We start from the raw sequence: 23,109 nt of genomic DNA on the forward strand, positions 1-23,109 counted from the left end.
CCTACCCCAAAACACACAGAATTCAAAATGAGTATAATTAATTGCAATGATGCTCTGTTTTCATCATGAGGACAACTTTAATACTTCATATTAAATATCAAATATGAAATTATTTTCAGAAAAAACTAGAGATGCCCCTCTCATTTGATTAAGATTGTGCCTAATTTACCTGTTGGGAATTGATCACTATACATTACAAAATGATAAAGGTCTGGAGACTGGAATGTCCCTGATTTAAACTTAGCTAAACAAACTTAGCCTAGGCCATAATACCTTTCAAAGCACTTAAAAGGTATTATACCTTTCTTCTTTCTGCCTTGTGCCCATTTCAGTATCCACCAATGCTTGCTTTACAAGATTATTAAGCAGTAGTGAGCTCCCAAAAGGTCATACCTGCAGGAGGGGTCAATAGTTAAATGATACACTACAGTGGGCTCCACAGCCACCACAAAGAACTACACCTACCTCCTATTCATACACATCACAGGTCCCAAGTAATCCCCTGGACAAGCTTTTGAATAACATCCTTTTCCATTAGGCTTCTGCCATAGCACACTATAGGTAAACACAAAATAGGTAAAAGCTTAAGACATTAAGATATAGTTTTCAACTCACATGTGTAGCTTCTTAATTTGTTATTCTGCTCTGTCTTACACATACATGCATCAGTGATTTCTGCCTTTGGACATAAAATTCTGGAGTAAAGATACCAGCACTCCACACTGTTTGTTCTGGAGCATCTTGCACAGTGCTCTGTGCAAGTTGACACCTAAAAGTATTTTCTCATAGTATGATACAGGAACCACCCAATGGCTGGGATGTTAATAGGAAAGGAGCGATAATTAAGAGATGCCCATGGCTCATCTTTCTGCGACATTGTCTAGCTTTGGCAAAGAGTTTTCTGAATATTCTTCCGGCACACAAATGCAGCTTTCATACTTTCATAGTTTGTATTTGCAGCTGCAATTAATAAAACCCAATCCTAACAGGCCTGAGACCATAGCCTGACTGTTTGCCCCTTCCATCTGAGCAGCACGATCTTTCCCAACATCATTCAGAGCTATTGTCTAACCTCTTTGATGAAAGCAGAGCTCATGGCTAACTCCTGCTGACCCTTATACTGAGACTGTGCTAAAGGCTTCATCTCCATGGTTGCTATGGAGACTGTCCCCTACCTCTCTCCACAACCTCTCTCTGGCTCTGTCTTTTCACAGCACTCTTTTCTCATTGTAAAAGAGGAGGCCTGTACATTTGGCCATGCTCTTTTCCAGATTCGTATCTGCAGACTGGGGGGGGAGGAAGCCAGGAGAAAAGTGTGGAACACTGCCTTGTATCACATGGGGTGAGGCGCCTCCACCCTCTGATGTTCCGCCAATACTCCTAACCCCCCTCTCTGCTACAAAAACGATTTTCAGGGCCATATCTAGATTGGTGACAGAATGACTGGCCATTTTGCTCCAACACCAGTCCCATGATGGGAACCAAGACAGCTGTGAGGTACTTAACATGCAGACACCGCCCAATCTGGACGTGGCTCACGGGCAGCCTTGCTGACTCAGATGCATGCTGCCTTCGACCCTGTACCACTTCCGACGTGGAAGACAAAGCAACAAACCGAAGACAAGTGCTGCTGGAACTCTTAGGGTGAAAGACAGGCCATCTGTCCAGTGCGTACACAGGCAGGACGATTCAGTATCCTGGAAGCCTCTGTTCTGCGAGCGGACAGGGGAGACCTGGGGAGGAATGGGGAGGCTAGACGTACAGCACCCTGCTCACAAAGACGTTGGTGAGGCACAGACAGTGCCAGGTCTCCTCGGCTCTCTCCCCCATCTCTGTAGTTCTGTAGTTCTGGAACTGCCAACCTCTCCTCGGGTTCAAACATTGCCCCCCTTTCGCTGTGAGAATTCCCCCGAAATACCACAGTGCCCCGAGGTTAGCCATTCCTCTGTGTCACATCGCTTGCAGTTGGGGAGGTCTGTCCCTGCGTTTTACTCACATCCCCGCGTGCTGCAGTCCGAGCTCGCGGCACTCAGCAGAGATGGAGACTAGCCAACCACTATCTTTGGAATAACAACTCACCAGGGACTCGGGGCCGGAAGGTCATTCTGTCCCCTCCAGTACTGCGCAGCTTTCCTGTGCACTACCAGAGCCTGGGGCAAGGACAGAGACACGGAGGACGCAGGCCAGCACCACTCTGGCAGGCAGCGATCAAAAAAAGAAAAACAAAAACAGCGCCAGACAATGAGACTACACCGGCATAGACGATACAAACTCCGGAACGGACAGGGACAAGATGGCTCCCCCGAGCTGGGGCGAGGCTGCGGAGCTGCCAGACAGTACTTGGCAGGGACCCGTCCTAACTAGAAGCTTTTCTTCGGGCGCCGAGGCAGTCGCCTAGCCCCTCCAGTGAGCCCCCATGTCTGCCCACGTCGGAGTGGCGGCTCTCTGGAAAACCAGGGTGGTTGAAAGGGGCAGCCACCACCCCCTGGCGGAGCCGAACCGCAGAGCCGGGGCTGCCGGTCCCCAGCCCAGCCCCCTGCGGCGCCTACGCTCCGCCCCCCTGACAGGCAGCAGCCAATGAGCGGCTCCTGCCGCCGGCCTTTAAGAACCGCGCGCACTCTCCCTGCAGCGGACGCGGCCGGCCTAGCACTCCACCGGTGTTTCCATGGAGACCGAGGCCGGGCCCGCGCGGCCTCGCGGCGTTGCCATGGAGACAACTCCCGGGCTGGGGCTCCGAAGCCCCGGCGAGCCGCTGGCTCAGAACCCCGGCGAGCCGCTGTGCGAGACCGGAACCGCGGTGGTGGCGGCGGCGGCGGCACGCTGGGACCTGCGAAAACATTCTTTGCTCATCGTGATCGGCGATATCGGTACAGAGAGTCAGCTGAGGGCCGTGCGGGCCCACCTTGAACAAGGTGAGCCGCCGTCCCGTCTGTGCTTCGGGCACCTCCATCCCGGGCTTCTCCGCCATCTGCATTCACCCTACCCCCCCCCCCCAGGTGCAGTCTGCACCCTCCATCCCTAGTGTGCACCCCCTGAAATCTAAGCCCCGTCATTCGCGTCTTCCATGCCCTGTGTTCGTAAGCTCCCGAGCTGCTAACATCTCGCTTCCCCATTCTTCCCGAATCCCCGGAGTGTTCCGCAGTCTCCCTGAGCTGGAAGAACTCTGTGCCGCCCCTGGGCCCCCTCTGGCCACACCCCTCTCCCGCAATCTTGGACCCGATGTCCTGGAAGTCTTCAGGATTTCCCAGAGAATCAGTGTCCCTACCTTACAGCTTCTTCTTTATAGAGTCCCTGAACCCGCACTAGGTGCTTTCTGAAAGCCACGAACAAATCTCAAATCCCTGACTGCGGGCGGCCAAGCCGAGAGAATGACCTTCGTGGCTCGGGGCTCCTCGTGCGCGCCTCCCTCCGCAGTTGCTGTGCCTGTGGCGCAGTGCTGCGGAGCCACCTGCGGGGGGAAGCCAGCCCCGGAGGGGTGGAGGCAAGGAGGGGGCCACAGGAGAATCTGCAGGCCCGCTGGGCTGTAGGAATCTGGTATTTGGGCAGAGGCCCTTGGGTGTCACCTTTAAGACAACTGGGCAACCTCGCAAGACAATCCCTATCTACAGATTCATGAATGATGGGGTTTAGTCTCAACTCTGCCTTCGCTCTCTAGCTGGGGCCAAGCCCAGAAAAGGTGCAGTTGGGAGACATTCCCAGGTGCTAGCCACCTTCTTAGAGCTTCCAGGGAGTCTTGATCATGACAGCTGTCATGCTTGAGTCCCGCCCCACCCCTGCCTTGTCTATCACCCTCGTTGTTTCTTTTTCTTTCACAGGGATTCTCTCCTGGAACATTGACTTATCCTCCTTTGACTTGAACCAACAGTTGAGACTCTTCATTACCCGGCACCTAGCTCACTTCTCCTCAGAGGTCAAAGGTTAGGACTAGTGTCATTTGTGTCAGAGGTCCAGTCTCCCTGGCAGACCTGGCCCTGTGGGATGTTGGGGTGGGGGGCAGGGAGGGACTCCTGAGGGGAACATGGGCATAGAGCTATCAGCTGTCCATGGGACACTCTGCAGACAGTTTGGTAAGATGGGGCGGGAGTCAGGAGGATGTAATTTCTCCGTGAGAAGAGTGTGGTTTGTGGACAGCCACTGATGGGCACGGAGGGAATGAGCTGTTCCTCTTGAGTGATCGATCATCTCCCATGCAAAATCCCGCTCTCTTCCTTTGTGATCCCTTTCCTGCGTGTCCCAGCCTCCTTCCCTCCCCTTACAGAGAACCCCAGAGCTCCCATCACTTCCCCAGACTTGTGCCTAGCATTCTCCCTCAGGCTGCACAGCCTACCTTCCGGGTGTCAGGGTCTCTGCTTCTTCCATTGGTTCAGTCAGCAGGTCTCCAGAGCAGAGCAGAGTCCTGGTGCCAAAGGCTGATGAGCATCATCAAATGTAGGATGGATGAAGCAGCTCCTGGAGGTTTTTTTTGTTTTTAAGATTTATTTATTTATTTAAAAGGCAGAGTGACAGAGAGGGAGAGAGGTGGAGAGAGAGAGAGAGAGAGAGAGATCTGTCTGCTGGTTCACTCTCTAAATGGCTGCTATGTCCCCGCCTGGGGCCTGGGCCAGGAACTCCATCCCCCACCCTCCATTGCCGCACACCCCATCTCCCCATCCCTGGTGCCACAACAGTGGCCCTCCTGGAGTTACTGCAGTCTAAGTTGCAGTCTGAGAAGTTCTGTTCAGAGGTCAAAGCTCACGGAATGCAGTTTCCCATTCTGCTGGGTGGGATACACACATTAGAGATTTGGGAAAATCAGCTTTTAAGGACTACCATTCCATGATAGATATCTGAAGAGAAACTACAGAGAGCCCCACTCCCCATAATAAGTTTCAGGCATCTGGACGTGTGTAAATGTTGACACACCGATCCATGCAGCATTGTGGAGTATAAAATCCATCCAGTTCAACAGCCACCACCACAGAAGAACTGAATTCATATCTTAAACAGATAATTCTGCTTTCCACTAGACAGCCATCTCTCTTACCTGTCAGACCATGGGTCATTTCCTGGTGCCTGACTCCTCTAGAGATGCTTCTGGAAAGCTGGGGAAAGCAAGGTTAATGTGATGGACGCTCCAGTGTCCTCACAATACGTGCAGCAATTTGAAAAATGCGAGCCTTGCATCTCCCTGTCCGGCTCCCCTAAACCTAGCCATCCTTGAGACTGCCTTCCGTTGAGAATTACTCATGTCACGGCTTCCTCCACTGTCCCTGATGATCGAAAGCCACGGGTTTGTCCCTTAGTGCACCTAGGAGCCTGGGTGCAAAGCTGGGTAAGATAATGAGGTTCACGAATGGACTGAAGTTTGAGGATGATCTGCTGATGTTGATAGTTCACACTGAATTCTCTAACCTTGTCCTTTTGGCCATAGAGACTTGAGAGTAGGCAGTTTTCTGGAATGATGTACGAAAGGAACAGAACTTAAACCAAAGTTCTTAGCCATCCTCCAGATGCAGATGAAGGGACACTTGGGAGCTGCACAGTGACTCTTAGGCACGTCTCAGAAACAAGCGCTGATGGATAAGCACCTCCAGTCCACCTGGGTCACAGAGTCTTGCTGTGCCGTCCTCAAGGGGCTTGGGGCCATCTGCACGAGAGAAGGACTTACTTTAGTACACTGAAGTTTGGTGGCTTTAGATGTTTTCGTGGTGACCTGTCTGTGTCCCTGAAGAATAGTGGAGAATTTCCTGGAAAAACCCACACAGCTCAAGACAGCCACAGCCCCACCCCTGCTCTCCTCTTTCAGCTGTCCCCACAAACAATAGTCAGCCCCGAGCAGCTGCAGACACTGCCCCTCCCTTTAGCGTCCTGGTAGCAAGCAGGCAAAGGGCACCAGGCGGCGGGGAGGGATTCAGGGGGATGTGCTAGTGCCTTACATTTTGACCCTTTCTGTCTACCCCTCAGGCTGGGCCACCATCCCTATCACCTGTCCTTAAGCCCTGGGGCCCAAATGCCAAGAAAGGGGATAGAAATGTATCCTACATAGACAGGAAAAGTGCAATTATTCTTGGCTAGCGCCACCTCCACATTCACCCGCCCACACACAGAAAAGGTACCGGACCCTCTAACGAAGTGACCCAGCTCCTTCTAGTGGTCAAGTCTGGTAAAAATGTTCAAAAGTGGCTTCTACCAGGTAGTTTCCAATAGTAACTTGGGAGCCTTCCTTTGTAACCCCTGCAAAAGGTGTGGAGCATCTGAGCATTCCAACACAAACCCAGAAGCAATTAGGACAGTGTTTGGAAACTGAGATTCAATGACATTCTGACAGTTCTACTAGGAAGAGGAGGGGACTTCATAATTCATAACTGATATTGTAAGACTCTGAAAAACCCAGGCTGAGGGACTGACTGATCTGAGGCCTCCTGACTCCATTACCGCTGATGTGCTCAGGAAATAATTGCTCTTTCCACCAGGACAAAAGCCATCCTGAATCAACACAGCAGTTCCTTGCCTCTGCAGGGGTCCACAACGCTGTCTGAAACTGGAAAGCAAGAACACAAGTAGATCTTCCAGGTGCATCCTGCAGGCACCTCTAGTTTGGGGGTTACTTGGGAGCTAGGGGTACCCAAGAGTTGATTTGATCTGTGATTCTGACTTAGGATTTCCCTAACCATCCAGGTGACCTCTCAGAAATCTTCCATCAAAGGGAGAGCCCGTCAGTGGCTGTGGTACCTTGCAGGTTTAGGAATCTAGGAACCAGGAAGCCTTTGTCATCTTTTGTGCCATTCCATCCTCAGCACTGGAGGCTGATATGCATATCACTCTCAGGCTGTCTTTCAGGAAGCAAGCTCTCCCAGAGGTTCTTGCCTCAATTCCAGGACTTCTGATCTCACTTTGCATCTGAGCTCAAGACACTCTCTCTCTCCTCTCTGGCATCTCACCATTCCCTTGCAGTAGAACCTCAGAACACAGCAGTGAGGCTGTTTGCGGTGGGTGGCTGTTCAGAGGGTGAGGGCTGGAGGAAAACTCCACAGTGAGCTGGAACCCTGCCCCAGGGTGTGGCCCTTGAGGATGGCAGCTGTGAACAAAGATGGGCTCTGCATTGGGCTAGGAAATGCTATTTGGCTTCTTCTCAAGCTCCATGACTCGAGAGCCCTAGACAGACAGCAGAAAAGAGACAGAGAACTCTCTCTATTGGGGTGGGAAGAAATCAGGGCTAGGAAGCTGCAAAAGGAAGGTCTCTTTTTGTGGTGCTCAGAACTCAGCCTGGTTTGCACTGTAGATCTCTGCAGATGGCCACTTGTATCCAAATGGGCCTACTGCTGTGTTGCTGCTTTGCATCCTGGATCTGAGGAAGGATTCCTCCCCCTCTGCACCCCCCCCCCAAGAGTACTGGTGACTCAGCTCCTCTGGCTGCAGTTAAGGGGGGGGATGGAGGATGCTGAGAGCAGAGACTATTTTGGCTTCTCTGACCAACAGAGGCAGATCTTGGCAGCCTGGGGTAAGGGTGGGGCCAGTGTCTGGGTGTGAGTGGGCGGATGTGACTGTGAGGAAGGCCTTAGAAGCTGGCCTGGACCAGGGAGGACTGATGAGAGGAAGGCTGGGGGTGTGAGAGGGAGACCGTGAGCGTCCCCAGATGCAAGTGTCAGAGCTCTCCAGATCCTTCCTTGAGTCCGGAGAGCACTTCACTAAATCCGAGACGGAGGTAGAGAGTAAGGAAAACCGGGTCAACTTTAGAAGCATCGCGATAATATAAAACAGAGCAGCAAAAAAGTATAGAAAGGTAGAGAGACAAGGACCCGAGCACCCTCCAAGATCATTAAGAAGACTTTGTTTAATCCAGAGAGTGCTTTACATTTAATAATTGGCCTACAGTAAACAAACAAACAAAAAAATCACCTTGCTTGGGGCTGGGGCCCTGATAATCCTCCTTGGCCCTTGTTACCTCCTTCACTGAAAGCCAGAAAACTCCCTGCCCTTCCAGCCAATGACTCAAGAATCCCAGGGATCTGTGCCTTTGCCTTTGTGGTTACTGGGCTGTGCTGCAGTGGGACAAACTTGCAAGCAGCTCCCCGGGTCCCTGTGCCCCACCCCAGATCCACTCGAAAATGTCAAACTACCCTCCAGCCCTAAAATGAGACTCACTTCTGCCCTTCCCTGTTTCCTGTAGCTGTTGTTCTAGAGGGCCTATCCCCAGCTCTCCTTGCAAGCAGCGCCCCAACCCCTACCTCCTGTTTCAGGCCCCCAGCCTCTTTGTCTCTGGCTCCTAGTGGGACTGAAGGTCACCCCCTGGATGCATCTGAGGGTAGAGGCAGCAGATGGTTTCTAAGAAGGGGGAGGGCCAGAGTGGCCCACGCCTCCTGTCTCCCGGCTCTGGGCAAGCTTGGGGCTCTGGTCTTTTGCTGATGCTGAGAGTCTTTCTTCACTAAGTGGGTTAGGGGACTAGGGTCCTGTGGGCCACAGGTGATAGCCTTGGCTCTCCTGAAGCTGCCAGACAACCCCTCAGGCCCCTAGAGCCACTCAGAGCTCTAAGTCCTAATGCTGTGAAGGCAAAGAAACAGTTAAGTCTCCAGTGCCTCGTCATGGACCAGCCCCTCTTCCCCGCCCTGGCGCCGCCCTCTCCATCCAGCACCCCCCACCCCCAACTCCCACCCCAAGTGCTGCAGACGCTTCCCTGAAGCTGCCGGCTGAGGCCGGAGCCACCGCCTCCATGAGGGGCTCTCTCCCACGCCGCAGGGTAAGACCCGAACCTAGGGGCTCAGCCTGCCTGGGGAGGTGGGATGAGGGTAACGGGGAGGGGAGCTGATGCCTCTTCTGGGGCCTCTGGAAGCAGCCCAGTGGCGTGGGCAGGCTTGGGGGGAGCAGGAGGGAAGAGGAACCGTGCTGGCGGTGGGGCCAGCCGGGATTTGGATCCAGGTGGAGGCCAGCGGGAGCTGTGACAGTTCACTTCCCAGCTGGCTGGGGGTGGGAGACTGCAGCCCAGGGTGGCTGCAGAGGGTGGTGCTGCAGGCTCTGCCTGGTGGCCCCGGGCGCCAGAGGAGTTTGGAGGCGATGTCTTTGGCCAGAGGCTGGAGAATCCGAGAGAAAGGGAGATGTTAAGGGAATGCGTCTGGCGGGAGGGTCCTTGGGTGTGGGTTTCGGACTGCTCAGCTGCTCCTAGGCTGGGGGGTGAGCCGGCCGCTGCCAGTTTTTGCCAAGTAAGGGAAGCTAGGGGACACTGGAAAAGGGTCGTTCAGACGTGGCATGTGCGTCCTCACAGAGCAGCCGGTTCTCAGTGGGTTTCCCCAACCCGTCTTCTGCAGGCAGCTTGAGCCTGGGGCTCTAAGCCCCCCTTCCTGGCCCCCTGAGGTCCCTCCGGAGATTGGGAACGCTCCGGGCCAGCAGCTGCCCCGCATTCCCAGCGCTGTCAACCCCACAGGTTCCCAGCCTCAACCCCACCCCCACCTCCTCTCCATTCTTTTCGCAAGATGGGGGCTCTAGAACAGAGAAACCAGTTTCTTCTCCTTCTCGGCAAACCCCCCTACCCCCACCGCCACCCCCCTCACAGAGGCAGCCAAGAAAATGACTTGTCATGCTGGGGTGGGGGTGGGGGCGGAGCCGGCGCCGAGCTCTGCGCGCACACTCACACACACTCACACACTGCGGCAAACTGCAGCTGCCGGCCCCCCCAACCCCCACCGCCTCACTGCGGAGACACCTGCCCTCCCTCGGCCTGCCCAGCCCCGCGCCCCTGCCCCTTTCCCTGGAAAATGGAAAACTCAGGCAGTTCCCTGTACTGGGCAGGCTAGGGGAGCCTGAGAGAGAAACAGGGCTTTCTCCCAGGCCTGCAAAAGATATAAACCATGTAGCTGCAAGTCAGAACCACTCCCTAGCACGGGCTGGGGATGGGGTCTGCTGTCGGGATGGGAGCTGGGCTCAGAGAAGTCTGTGATTATAAAGCCGGGCTGGGGGGAGACGCGGGGTGTCAGGAACAAAGTCGGTGTGTACTGTAGATATTCCTTGGAACTTTCCTAGCTCAAATGTGTGACCTTGTTTGTGAAGGGGGAGCTCCTGCCCTTCTAAATCTGAACCATTCAGTGCTGGCGGCTGCCAGGACCTTGGCGTCCCTTACCTGCCCAAGCCCTGCCCCTGCCTGCCTCTGAGGAGCCTCTGGTCCTCTGCACTGACCCCAGAGGTTCCCTCCGTTTCCTAGTTATTAGATGAGAGCGAACCCCTAAGCTCCTCTGAGGCCCAGCTCACCCCGTTACAGAGTTGGGCGTCTGACACCGGCCACAGTTCATTTCCCCCGCAGCTGCGCCTGGGCTGCCAGTTCTGCCTGATGCTGGCGCGTGTGGCTCTTCCCCCGTGTAACAGCCCCCGGAGAGAGGAGAGAGCAGAGAGCAGGGTCACAGAAAGACGGTCTAGGGCACAGATGATGAGCCCTCCCACCAGGATCCTCCAGAGAGCCCCCTCCCTGGACCACCTATGGGACTGCTGTTGTGGAGGTGGGGGAGGGGGGAGGGGGAGGAAGGGCAGGAGCAGGGTCAGGCTGCATCCTTCTTCCAACTCTTGTCTGACCTGCTTTTGTGCTAAGTTGCTTGGTGTTTCATGTGGGTCTGGAGCAGGAAGCAGAGAGGGGATTTAGGGAGTCTTTTTGCACAGATTGGGGGAAACTCTGAACCTCTCCTTCCTTATTTACCTGTTTCTTGTTGTGAACACCTCACTCTCCATCTCCATGGTAGAAGGTACATAGGTGAGAAGAGAAACTGTTAGTCAGGGACAGACTGTAGGGTAGTGAGCCTGGGGACTTGGGGGAGCAGTGGGAGAGGGAGCTGGGAACAGAGTGACTGCGCATGTGTGAGTGCAGACTGGGCCTCGGAGGAACCAGAGGCCACAGCAGGAAGTTACAGTGCTGTGTCCACTCTTTGGACTGCCAACCCCCAAGGACTTGGATAACACAGGCGTCTCTGAATCCTCTGGAACAGGAGTTCTGGCCTTGAGCGGGGGATTGGAAAGGAGGATGTGTAGTCTGCCGCAGTTCCCAGCTCCTGGTTTTCGGATGTTCTTGCGGCCAGGAAGCCCAGGGCAGAGGCCGGCTAGGAGGGAGCTGAGTGAGGCGTATCTCCCAGGAGCCCTCTCTCCAGCTGAGCTGCCCACCCCAGGCAGCACCAGGAACTCAGGGCTCTGGAGGGACAAAGGCTTCTTGTCAACAGGGCATCAGAGGGGGGCGTTCCAGGCGAAGGGATGGGGGCATGGGCAGCAGAGGCTGTGGCCAATGAAAGGAGAGAGACGACAGCCAGTGTGCGACAGGGGAACCCAGACAGGGAAGGGCTGGAGGGACTGGCGCCCGCCCCTCACTCAGCAGTGTCCCAGGCAGCAGGATCTGAGGGTGGCCAGGGCTTTCCTTTCCCCTCAGCCTCATTTTCTTTCCTGCCCCACACAACAAATGCCTCTGCATTTTAGTCTCCGGCTGCTCTCTTCACATTTCTACCTCTCTCTCCCTCAGGCCAGAGGACCCTCTGCCACCAGAGTGAGATCCTAGAGACTGTCATCCTGGTGAACCCCAGCGCAGACAGCATCAGCTCTGAGGTGAGCCCAGGGCCTGTGCCTTGCCAAGGGGCCACCACCGGGGCTGTGAGCCGCCCTTGCCTGCGCTCACTTCAAGGCCAAGAGTTCCTCCCTCTGCCATCCGAGCTGATTTACGACTCCTGACTTCCATGGAGGTGTTACGGGGCACACTGCTGGGAAACATGTCCAGGCAAATGCAGTGTGTTTTCCTGGGTTCCACACATCTGTGACCATTCATGTCCCTCCTTCTACCCAGGTTCGCCATTTCCTCAGCAGCCCGTCAGCTCACAAGCTACTGATCTTGAGTGGGCAAAGCTTAGAGCCTGGGGGAGACCTAATCCTGCAGAGCGGCACCTACTCCTACCAAGACTTCGCCCAGGTCCTACATAACCCGGAGGTAAACTCCACACCCAAGTGTCTATGGGGAAGCGGCTGTGGGGCAGGCCCTGAGCTATGGGGAGGGACCCAAGGAAGGGTGGATCTCATTCTGCTTGATCGTCAGGGGCCCCTGGAGAAAGATGAAGATCAGGGACCGAGTCGGAGTCAGGCTGACAACCCAGTGACCTGATCAGGCTTCTGTCTCCATTCCTTCAGATTGCTCAGTTGCTCAGCAATAGAGACCCTGGGATCCAGGCCTGCCTCACCGTGTCCTGCCTGGGGGAGGGTGACTGGAGCCATCTGGGACTATCCAGTTCCCAAGAGACCCTGCACCTCCGGCTGAACCCTGAGCCCAGGCTGCCCGCCATGGACGGCGTGGCTGAGTTCTCTGAGTACGTCTCCGAGACCGTGGATGTGCCGTCCCCTTTCGACCTGCTAGAGCCTCCCACCTCAGGGGGCTTCCTCAAGCTCTCCAAGCCTTGCTGCTACATCTTCCCTGGTGGCCGCGGGGACTCAGCCCTCTTCGCCGTCAATGGGTTCAACATCCTGGTGGACGGGGGCTCCGATCGCAAGTCCTGCTTCTGGAAGCTGGTGCGGCACCTGGACCGAATCGACTCGGTGCTACTCACCCACATCGGGGCAGACAACCTGCCGGGCATCAATGGCCTCCTGCAGCGCAAAGTGGCAGAGCTGGAGGAGGAGCAGTCGCAGGGCTCGAGCAGCTACAGCGACTGGGTGAAGAACCTCATCTCGCCCGAGCTCGGCGTCGTCTTCTTCAACGTGCCCGATAAGCTGCGGCTGCCGGATGCCTCCCGCAAGGCCAAGCGCAGCATCGAGGAGGCCTGCCTCACGCTGCAGCACCTACACCGCCTGGGCATCCAGGCCGAGCCTCTGTACCGTGTGGTCAGCAACACCATCGAGCCTCTGACCCTCTTCCACAAAATGGGCGTGGGCCGGCTGGACATGTATGTCCTCAACCCCGTCAAGGACAGCAAGGAGATGCAGTTCCTCATGCAAAAGTGGGCAGGCAACAGCAAAGCCAAGACGGGCATCGTGCTGGCCAACGGGAAGGAGGCTGAGATCTCGGTGCCCTACCTGACCTCCATCACGGCTCTGGTGGTCTGGCTACCAGCCAACCCCACCGAGAAGATCGTGCGAGTGCTTTTTCCAGGCAACGCTCCCCAGAACAAGATCCTGGAGGGCCTGGAAAAGCTCCGGCATCTGGACTTCCTGCGCTACCCTGTGGCCACCCAGAAGGACCTGGCCTCTGGGGCTGTGCCTGCCAACCTGAAACCCAGCAAAATCAAACAGCGGGCTGACAGCAAAGAGAGCCTCAAAGCCGCCACCAAAACAGCCGTGAGCAAGCTGGCCAAGCGGGAGGAGGTGGCAGAAGAGGGAGCCAAGGAGGCCCGCTCGGAGATGGCCAAAGAGGTAGCCAAGACTGAGAAGAAGGCCAAGGAGCCCACCGAGAAGCCCCCAGAGAAGCCTGCCAAGCCCGAGAGGGTAAAGACGGAGTCCAGCGAGGCTCTGAAGGCGGAGAAGCGGAAGCTGATCAAGGACAAGGTCGGGAAGAAGCACCTCAAAGAGAAGATTTCGAAGCTGGATGAGAAAAAGGACAAGGAGAAAAAAGAGATCAAGAAGGAGAGGAAGGAGCTCAAGAAGGATGAAGGAAGGAAGGAGGAGAAGAGGAAAGACACCAAACCCGAGGCCAAGAAGATTTCCAAGCCAGACCTGAAGCCCTTCACCCCCGAGGTACGGAAGACCCTCTTCAAAGCCAAGGCCCCTGCAAGAGTGAAGCTGGACAAGAGCCGGGCTGCCCGTGGGGAGAAGGAGCCGCCTTCTGAGCCCCGGACGCCCCCGGCCCAGAAGGCGGCTGCGCCACTCCCAACAGTCACCGGGCACCGGGAGCTGGCCTTGTCCTCACCAGAGGACCTCACACAGGACTTTGAGGACATGAAGCGGGAGGAGAGGGCTTTGCTGGCCGAACAGAGGGACACAGGACTAGGAGAGAAACCACTGCCTATGGATTCTACACAGGAGGGACCCCCCAGCCTGGCTCCCCAGGTTACACAGCCCTCTGTCCCTGGGCGGGAGCCAGAAGAGCGTGCGATGGAAAAGGAAGCTGCCCCAGAAATCCCTGGGGAACAAGGCAGCCAGGACCAAGGCCCGGACTCTGGGGCTGAGACAGAGGAAGAGAAAGAAACCTGTGAGGAGAAGCAGCAGCAGGAAGCAGAGAGACTCCCAGACAGACCAGAAGCCAGAGAGGAGAGTGAGCCGGAGCTGAAGGAGGACGTGATCGAGAAAGCCGAGGTAGAAGAAATGGAGGAGGCACGGCCGTCAGATGAGGAGGAGGAGGAGGAGACGAAGGCTGAGGGTCTGTACCAAAAGCATATGCAGGAAGCCTTCAAGGTGACCGCCAGGGAGAGAGAGGCTCTCGAGGGCCGGGAACTGGGGCCCCAGGCTAAGGCCCCCGAGAAGGAGACGGCATCATTCCTGAGCAGCCTGGCCACCCCGGTGGGAGCCACTGAACATGTCTCCTACATCCAGGATGAGACAATCCCTGGCTACTCAGAGACAGAGCAGACCATCTCCGATGAAGAGATCCACGACGAGCCCGAGGAGCGCCCGGCTCCACCCAGATTCCCTCCAAGTACCTTTGACCTCCCTGGGCCTGAAGGTGCTGGCCCCTTTGAAGCCGGCCAGCCTGCAGACAGTGCCGTTCCTGTCACCTCCAGCAAAGGCTATGGGGCGCCGGAGACTGAACTCCCCTACCCCACCAACCTGGTGGCCGCGCCACTGGCTGAAGAGGAACACGTGTCCTCGGCCACCTCAATCACGGAGTGTGACAAGCTCTCGTCCTTTGCCACGTCAGTGGCTGAGGACCAGTCTGTGGCCTCGCTCACAGCTCCTCAGACGGAGGAGACAGGCAAGAGCTCCCTGCTGCTCGACACGGTCACGAGCATCCCCTCCTCCCGCACCGAGGCCACCCAGGGCTTAGACTACGTGCCGTCGGCTGGCACCATCTCACCTACCTCCTCGCTGGAGGAAGACAAAGGCTTCAAATCACCACCCTGTGAGGAATTCTCTGTGGCTGGGGAGTCGGAGAAGAGAGGAGAGAGTGTAGGGAGAGCATTGCCTGGGGAGAGAGCTGTGGGAGAGGAAGAAGAGGAGCCAGCAAACGCAGAGGCGTCTGAGAAACTTCACCACCAGTATGGCTCCCCGATATTTGGGGCCCCTGGGCATGCCCTACATCCCGGGGAACCAGCCCAGGGAGAGGTGGAGGAGCGGTGCCTCAGCCCGGATGACAGCACAGTGAAGATGGCCTCTCCGCCACCATCCGGCCCGCCCAGTGCTACCCACACACCCTTTCATCAGTCCCCCGTGGAAGAAAAGTCTGAGCCCCAAGACTTTCAGGAGGAAGACTCCTGGGGAGGCACAAAACACACACCAGGTATGGACACGGAAGATGCTGCAAAGGAGACAGTCAGGCCAGGGCCTGAAGAGGGCACCCTAGAGAAGCAGGGGGAGAGGCCTGTTCCCAGGAGCCCCCAGGCCCAGATGGCACCTGTCGGTATTCCAGGAGGACATTCAGGCCACACCAGTCCATTGTTGCCAGTACAGGACGGAGCAATAGTCTTCGAGACCACAGAGGCAGGAGAGCCCACAGGCCCAGTTCTGGCAACAGAAACCCTTCCCAGAGATTTGAAGCCGTCACTTCAAGAACCTGGTGAACCTCAGAAAGAGGAGGTACCCCAATTTCCTGGCCAGAGCCTCTCTCCCGAAGATGCAGAGTCCCTCTCTGTCCTCAGTGTGGTCTCACCAGACACTGCCAACCAAGAGCCCACTCCCAGGTCTCCCTCTGGCCTGACGGAACAGCACCTACACAGAGACTTTTGGCCAGCGGCTTCTCCACAAGACACCCAGTCACTTTCTCTTTCCGAGGAGAGTCCCAGCAAGGAGACCTCTCTGGATATCTCTTCTAAGCAGCTCTCTCCAGAAAGCCTCGGAACCCTCCAGTTTGGGGAGCTAAGTCTTGGAAAGGAAGGAAGGGGGCCTCTGATGCAGGCTGAAGACACTGCTCACTACCCAGCTCCTGTTTCTCTCCCAGAGCCTCATGCAGCCACACTGTCACCTCCCAGAGATGAGACCATTGGCTACTCCACACAGGGAGCCATCATGGATGAGAGCCCTGATAGAAGATCACCTGCCAGCTCCTTCTCTCATCCTACACTGTCAGGTGAGGAGAAGCACTCACCTGGCGTGGTCACAAGCCCTGGCGAACATATTATGACACCTGATAGCTCCATCACCAAGAGTCCAGAGTCTCTGCCAAGCCCTGCCATGGAGGACATTGTCATGGAGTGGGAAGGGAAAGTTCCACGGTTGAAAGATGGAACCCCCGAGGAGAAGGACAAGGAACCCGAACAAAAGGATGAAGTTGTACAGCAGAAGGACAAAACCCTGCAACAGAAGGATACTGCTGTAGAGCAGGGCACAGCCATCTGTCAGAAAGACGAGGCTCTGAGAGCAGGGGATGAGGCTGTGGAGCAGCAGGGTAAGGCTTTAGAACAAAAAGGCAAAGACGTAGACCAGAAGGATGTGTCCCCAGAACAGAAGGGCAAGGCCCCGGAACCAAAAGACAAAGTCTTGGAACAAAAAGACAAGGCCCCGGAAGTGAAAGACAAAGACTCAGAACAAAAAGACAAGATCCCGGAAGTGAAAGACAAAGACTTGGAACAAAAAGACAAGACCCCAGAAGTGAAAGACAAAGACTCAGAACAAAAAGACAAGGCCCCGGAAGTGAAAGATAAAGACTCAGAACAAAAAGACAAGATCCCGGAAGTGAAAGACAAAGACTTGGAACAAAAAGACAAGACCCCAGAAGTGAAAGACAAAGACTCAGAACAAAAAGACAAGACCCCGGAAGTGAAAGACAAGATCCCAGAAGACAAAGATGATGCCTTAGAACAAAAGGGCCCACCCCTGGAACAGAAGGACAAAGACTCAGAACAAAAAGATAAGGTTCTGGGACACAAGGAGAAGAGCCCAGAAGAGAAAGACAAAGTCTTAGGACAAAAAGTCCAAGACTTTGAACATAAAGACACAGCTCCAGAGGACAAGGTTCTGGAACCTAAGGGCAAGACATCAGAACAGACAGACACAGCCCCTGAGCAGAAAGACAGGGCCCAGGCACACAGAGAGAAGGCCTTAGAAGAAAAGGATCAGCCTTTGGAGCAAAAATACTGGGCTTTAGGAAAGAAGGATGAGGCCCTGGAGCAAAATAACACGGCTGCCGAACAGAAAGACAAGGCTCCAGGAGAGGACAAAACCCAAGGGGATAAGACCATGAAAGCAAAGGAGATCCTAGGGCAGATGTCCCCGACAAAGGCCCAGGCTGCAGGAGAGAAGGAAGAGACGGTGCTAGGGCAGACCAAAGCTCTGGGGCTGGAAGAAAGCCCAGTGCAGCTGGGCAAGGCCCACGAGCAGGAAGAGAAGTCCTGGAAGGAACAGGCTGTGGTCCAGGAATGGCGAGAAACATCTCCAGCCAGAGCAGAGCCAGCTGGAGAGCTGAAGGAGCCTGTCCGGGCCTGGGGCGACGCATCTCCAGAGCAGGAGGTCAGGTACTGGAGGGGCCGAGAGGACGGGGCCCTGGAGCAGGACGCGTACTGGAGGGAACTGAGCTCCGAGCGGAAGGTCTGGTTCCCTCACGAGCTGGATGGCCAGGGGGCTCGTCCACGCTACCCTGAGGAACGGGAGAGCACTTTCCTGGATGAGGGTCCGGATGATGAGCAACAGGTGTCACCCCTGGGGCGCACACCCTGCAGCCCCTGGACCTCAGACTTCAAGGATTTCCAGGAGCCCTCCCCGCGGAAGGGCGCAGAGGTGGAGCGCTGGCTCGCCGAGTCACCAGTCGAGCTGCCACCAGAGGAAGAGGACAAGCTGACCCGCTCTCCCTTTGAGATCATCTCCCCTCCAACCTCCCCACCTGAGATGGCCGGACTGAGGCTTCCTCCGGCGCCAGGGCAAGAGAGCCCTAGCCCAGAGCCTAAGCCCATGCCACCCTTGAGGAATGAACCCACCACCCCTTCATGGCTGGCTGACATCCCACCGTGGGTACCCAAGGACAGACCCCTGCCCCCCGCCCCCCTTTCCCCAGCTCCAGCTCCCCCCACTCCTGCCCCGGAGCCACACCCTCCTGCGCCCTTCTCCTGGGGCACAGCTGAGTATGACAGCGTGGTAGCGGCAGTGCAGGAGGGGGCAGCTGAGCTGGAAGGTGGCCCGTACTCCCCACTGGGGAAGGACTACCGAAAGGCTGAAGGGGAAAGGGAAGGAGGTGGGGCTGAGGCTCCTGACAGCAGCCTCCGCGGCCTGGAGGCTTCAGAGGCCGGAGGGAGCCACACTACCGGAGGGAGCCACACTACCGGGGAGCCGGAGCAGGCGGAGCCCGAGCAGCGAGAGCCCACTCCGTATCCTGACGAGAGAAGCTTTCAGTACGCAGACATCTATGAGCACATGATGCTTACGGGGCTTGGCCCTGCGTGCCCCACCAGGGAGCCTCCCCTTGGAGCGGCCGGGGATTGGCCCCCACGCCTCTCAACGAAGGAGGAGGCTGCCGGCCGCGACACGTCCACAGAGAAGGAGCTTTCTTCTCCCGTCTCGCCCAAGGGCATCCAGTCGGACACGCCAGCCTTCAGCTATGCAGCCCTAGCAGGACCCACTGTGCCCCCACGGCGGGAGCCAGAGCCAGGGCTAAGTGTGGAACCCAGCCTCACTCCACCTGCAGTGCCCCCTCGTGCTCCTATCCCTCTGAGCAAAGGCCCAAGCCCCCCTCTTAATGGTAACATCCTGAGCTGCAGCCCGGAGAGGAGGACCCCATCTCCCAAGGAATCAGCCCGGAGTCCCTGGGATGACAGCCCTAGTGACTCGGAGCTGGAGAAGGGGGCTCGAGAACAGCCGGAGAAAGAGGCCCAGTCCCCAAGTCCCCCTCACCCCACACCTGCGGGGCCCCCCACCTTGTGGCCTGAAACTGAGGCACAAACTAGTGCTTCCTTGGACTCACAGACGGGGCCTGCCCGACCCAACCTGGACTTCCCGGCTTCAGCCTTTGGCTTCTCCTCATTGCAGCCAGCTCCCCCGCAGCTGCCCTCCCCAGCTGAACCCCGCTCTGCTCCCTGCGGCTCCCTTGCCTTCTCTGGGGACCGAGCTCTGGCTCTGGCCCCGGGCCCTCCCACGAGAGCCCGCCATGATGAGTACCTGGAAGTGACCAAGGCCCCCAGCCTGGACTCCTCACTGCCCCAGCTCCCATCACCCAGCTCTCCTGGGGCCCCTCTCCTGTCCAGTCTGCCGCGCCCTGCCTCACCAGCCCTGTCTGAAGGCTCCTCCTCTGAGGCTACCACACCTGTGATTTCAAGTGTGGCCGAGCGTTTCCCTCCAGGCCTGGAGGCTGCAGAACATGGGTCTGGGGCACTGGCCCCAGGCATGGAAGCAGCCTCCCACAGCCTCTGGGACCTCGCTCCCCTGAGTCCAGCACCCACTGCTTCACTGGACTTGGCCCCAGCTCCGGCTGCAAGCCTGCCAGGAGACATGGATGATGGCACCCTGCCCTGCCGCCTGGAGTGCTTGGGGGCGGCCACCAAGAAGCCAAGCCCCTTCCAGGGTCCCTCTGGGGACTGTGCGGCCAATGGACCAACTGGAACCAGCCCCCAGCCCCCGGGCCCCGCCACAGCCAAGGCGGAGAAAGAAGAGGCTGAGGCGTGCCCTGCCTGGGAACGAGGGGCCTGGCCTGAGGGAGCTGAGAGGAGCTCCCGGCCTGACACGCTGCTCTCTCCTGAGCAGCCGCTGTGTCCTGGAGGGGGCGCTGGTGGCCCGCCCCACAGTCTCTCTCCCGAGGTTGAGGCTGGGCCCCAGGGATGTGCTGCTGAGCCACGGCCCCACCGCGGGGAGCTCTCCCCATCTTTCCTGAACCCACCTCTACCCCCATGCACAGATGACAGTGACCTCTCGGCTGAGGAAGCTCGGCTGGTAGGAAGAGGGGGGCGGCGCCGGGCAGGGGGGCCAGGGCCCACAGGGGGCCCCTGCCCCATGACTGACGAGACGCCGCCCACATCAGCTAGTGACTCAGGCTCCTCACAGTCAGATTCCGACGTTCCTCCAGAAACCGAGGAGTGTCCGTCCATCACAGCCGAGGCAGCCCTCGACTCTGACGAGGATGGGGACTTCCTACCTGTGGACAAAGCTGGGGGGGTCAGTGGGACTCACCATCCCAGGCCTGGCCACGACCCACCCCCTCTCCCCCAGCCAGACCCCCGCCCGGCGCCTCCCCGCCCTGATGTATGCATGGCCGACCCAGAGGGGCTCAGCTCAGAGACTGGGAGAGTAGAGAGGCTACGGGAGAAGGAAAAGGTGCAGGGGCGGGTAGGGCGCAGGGCCCCAGGCAGGGCCAAACCAGCATCCCCCGCACGCCGCCTGGATCTTCGGGGAAAACGATCACCCACTCCCGGGAAAGGGCCTACAGACCGAGCCTCTCGTGGCCCACCCCGACCACGGAGCACGCCAAGCCAGGTCACCCCCGCGGAGGAAAAGGACGGACACAGCCCCATGGCCAAAGGCCTAGTCAATGGACTCAAGGCAGGACCGAGTAAGTAGATCACTAGAAACTGTGGGCTAGTGTTGGCTGTGGGCTGGTCAAAGGCGCCTATGGTGGTAGAGACGGGAAAGTTGCCAAAAGTGTTCTTTTCCCTTGCAATTTGTCCTGGCTTGTCTCTACAGTGGCCTTAGGTTCCAAGGGCGGCTCCGGCCCCCCTGTGTATGTGGACCTCGCCTATATCCCGAATCACTGCAGTGGCAAGACTGTTGACCTTGACTTCTTCCGTCGAGTGCGTGCATCCTACTATGTGGTCAGTGGCAACGACCCCACCAATGGCGAGCCAAGCCGGGCTGTGCTGGATGCCTTGCTGGAGGGCAAGGCCCAGTGGGGGGAGAATCTTCAGGTGAGTAGCAAGAGATGCCCAGGAAGTAGCCTGGTCATAGCTCTCCCACAGGCAATAGTGAATACGGTCCCTATTCATGAAAGGACTGGGTCCTTGACACAGGTAGCAAGGCTCCTTCTGAGACCACTGGGTGCCCCTTTCCCCTCACAAACCTTCTCTTCACAGCCTCACACCAGGCATGTCTTGTCTCCCTCCTAGGTGACTCTGATCCCTACTCACGACACAGAGGTGACTCGTGAATGGTACCAGCAGACCCACGAGCAGCAGCAGCAGCTGAACGTCCTGGTCCTGGCTAGCAGCAGCACTGTGGTCATGCAGGATGAGTCCTTCCCGGCTTGCAAGATTGAGTTCTGAAAGAACCATTGTCCCTTCCCCAAGGATCTGCTCCCCCAGCTCCTTTAGAGAATGGCTACTGCTGAGTCCTTTGGGGTTGAGGGAGCTGGGAGCTGGGGGAGTAGGACAGATATATCCATTGTGGGGGTTTAGGCTGGGCTAAATGGAAGGGGTTGTCCCTCTCCTGCATCCATTCCTGAGAGGGGTCTCAAAGCCAAAGGTAAGAGGGATAGGATTAGGGGAGGATACAAAATTAGGGTAGGAGGTCATCTGATGCTGAGAACCCTGGAGTGTTACCCTCTCCTAGCACTGCCAAATGCTGGTACTAGATGGGGAATGAGGATGGGTCTGAGAGCAGCCTCCTCCCTCATGCGGCAAGGTCATAACCCCAACCCCAGGGACATCTTTATCCCATCTATTTATTTAGCACCCCAGAAATTATTTCTATGAGTAATTTATGTGACCTGAGGGTAAGATAACATCAGTGAGGTACCCAGAGCTGCACCCCTTCTTCCATATCCCAATCTTCCTGCTAGGGTCTGGTTTCTAGGAGGGGCCTGGGGTATTACCGCTGCTACACTGTCCTCCTGCTTCCTTCAGTATCTCAATGTCTCAGTCTCAAACTTGAAGCTCTTTAGACCAACGGACCGGTGAGAGGAGAGGAGCTTCTCTCTCCGTCCCTGCTTCATCCCACTCACATCCCAGGGCTGGGCCCAGATCAGGCCTACTGAGCAGCACAAAGGGGCAAGGAGGCCCAGTCCCAATCCCAGAGTTCTTCCCAGCTCCCTGACCCTGTGAAGTTCCAATTATCCTGATCCCTTCTCATCCCCTGCTTGGCTTCTCTGCATGTGGTCATCTGCTGTGGCCTGGTGTGTAATGGGTTAAAAATAAGCCACTGCTTGACATCCCAACATCTGAAACCCCACTGTGCCATCCTGCAGCTGAAATGGGAACGCTGGCTGCCTCTCCAAACCCAGCTCTTGGACAGAGGATTTGGGAGGTGGAGGCCAGGCCAGAGGGCTTGGGGAAAGAATAGAGGGAGAGGCAGCTGAGCTACAGCTTGACTCCTACAGAGTGAAATGAGAACAGGCTGAAAATACTACTCCAGGAGAGGACCTCACCCCGAGCAAGACTGTGAGCAGCCCCGCCAGACTCCTGCTGGACTGAGAAACCCGGATGCTGATAGTCATCTGGGCTCGCCTTCTCTGCCAAACGACTGGGAAACCAAAATGAGCCCACCTGTGTTCTTCCTAGCTCCCCACCCCCCTTCCCGTGCTGCTGTGCTGTGCTCCTCCCCACACTTCCCTGCTAGAGTTCCCAGCTGCTGTAATGGAGCCGCCTCCAACTTAACAATAAATCAAGTTCATTGCAGACGGTGTAGCCCTGCTTTGTTTTTTTCCGACTGCATATTTCTTAGTTGCTGGGCCACGGCTTCCATCTCTGTTTCAACCAGCATTGTCTTTCACCCTGAAAGCTTCTTCTGATTACTGGAAGCAGTTCCAGGACCCAAGAGAGGTAGAATCAGGGTGGAAGAACAGCAAAAAAGATGGGAGTCAGCATAATTTCTGAGTGTGGTTGAGAATGCCTGAGTATGAGGCACAAAGAGCCTAGAGTGGGCACATCCATTTGGTTTGGGGAAGGGGAGAAGGGGAGGGGGCCTTCTGGGAATGAGATCTGCATTCCAAGGGGTCCAGAGCTGAGGACCAAATAACCAGGACCTGATACCCTAGAGAGGGGAATACCAAAGAGATAGAGTTGAGGGCCCCTAACAGATCCAGGGTTTACTGAGGTTGGAAACACCTCTCAATGTGTAGTCATGATTTCCATGGAGTAAAAGTTAGATCTCTCCCTTTTGGTGAAACCCTTTATAGTCCTGGATATG

General features: G+C 56.7%; 1 protein-coding gene across 2 annotated transcripts; it reads left to right on the plus strand.

The window, feature by feature from the left end:
- The first annotated feature begins 2,665 nt into the window (after nucleotides 1–2,665).
- On the plus strand, nucleotides 2,666–22,597 carry MAP1A (microtubule associated protein 1A). Of its 2 annotated transcripts, XM_062205768.1 has the most exons (7): nucleotides 2,666–2,912; nucleotides 3,816–3,917; nucleotides 11,465–11,547; nucleotides 11,783–11,923; nucleotides 12,121–20,542; nucleotides 20,674–20,894; nucleotides 21,093–22,597. In XM_062205768.1, exons 1-7 carry the CDS (start codon nucleotides 2,666–2,668, stop codon nucleotides 21,246–21,248), a joined length of 9,372 nt encoding a protein of 3,123 aa, XP_062061752.1. In that variant the 3' UTR covers nucleotides 21,249–22,597. The 2 variants fall into 2 exon arrangements, with proteins under 2 accessions (XP_062061752.1, XP_062061753.1); XM_062205769.1 differs by lacking the exons at nucleotides 2,666–2,912; nucleotides 3,816–3,917 and adding an exon at nucleotides 8,706–8,716.
- The last annotated feature ends 512 nt before the right edge of the window (nucleotides 22,598–23,109 follow it).

This window comes from Lepus europaeus, chromosome 11, assembly GCF_033115175.1.
Source record: "Lepus europaeus isolate LE1 chromosome 11, mLepTim1.pri, whole genome shotgun sequence".
Lineage (NCBI taxonomy): Eukaryota > Metazoa > Chordata > Mammalia > Lagomorpha > Leporidae > Lepus > Lepus europaeus.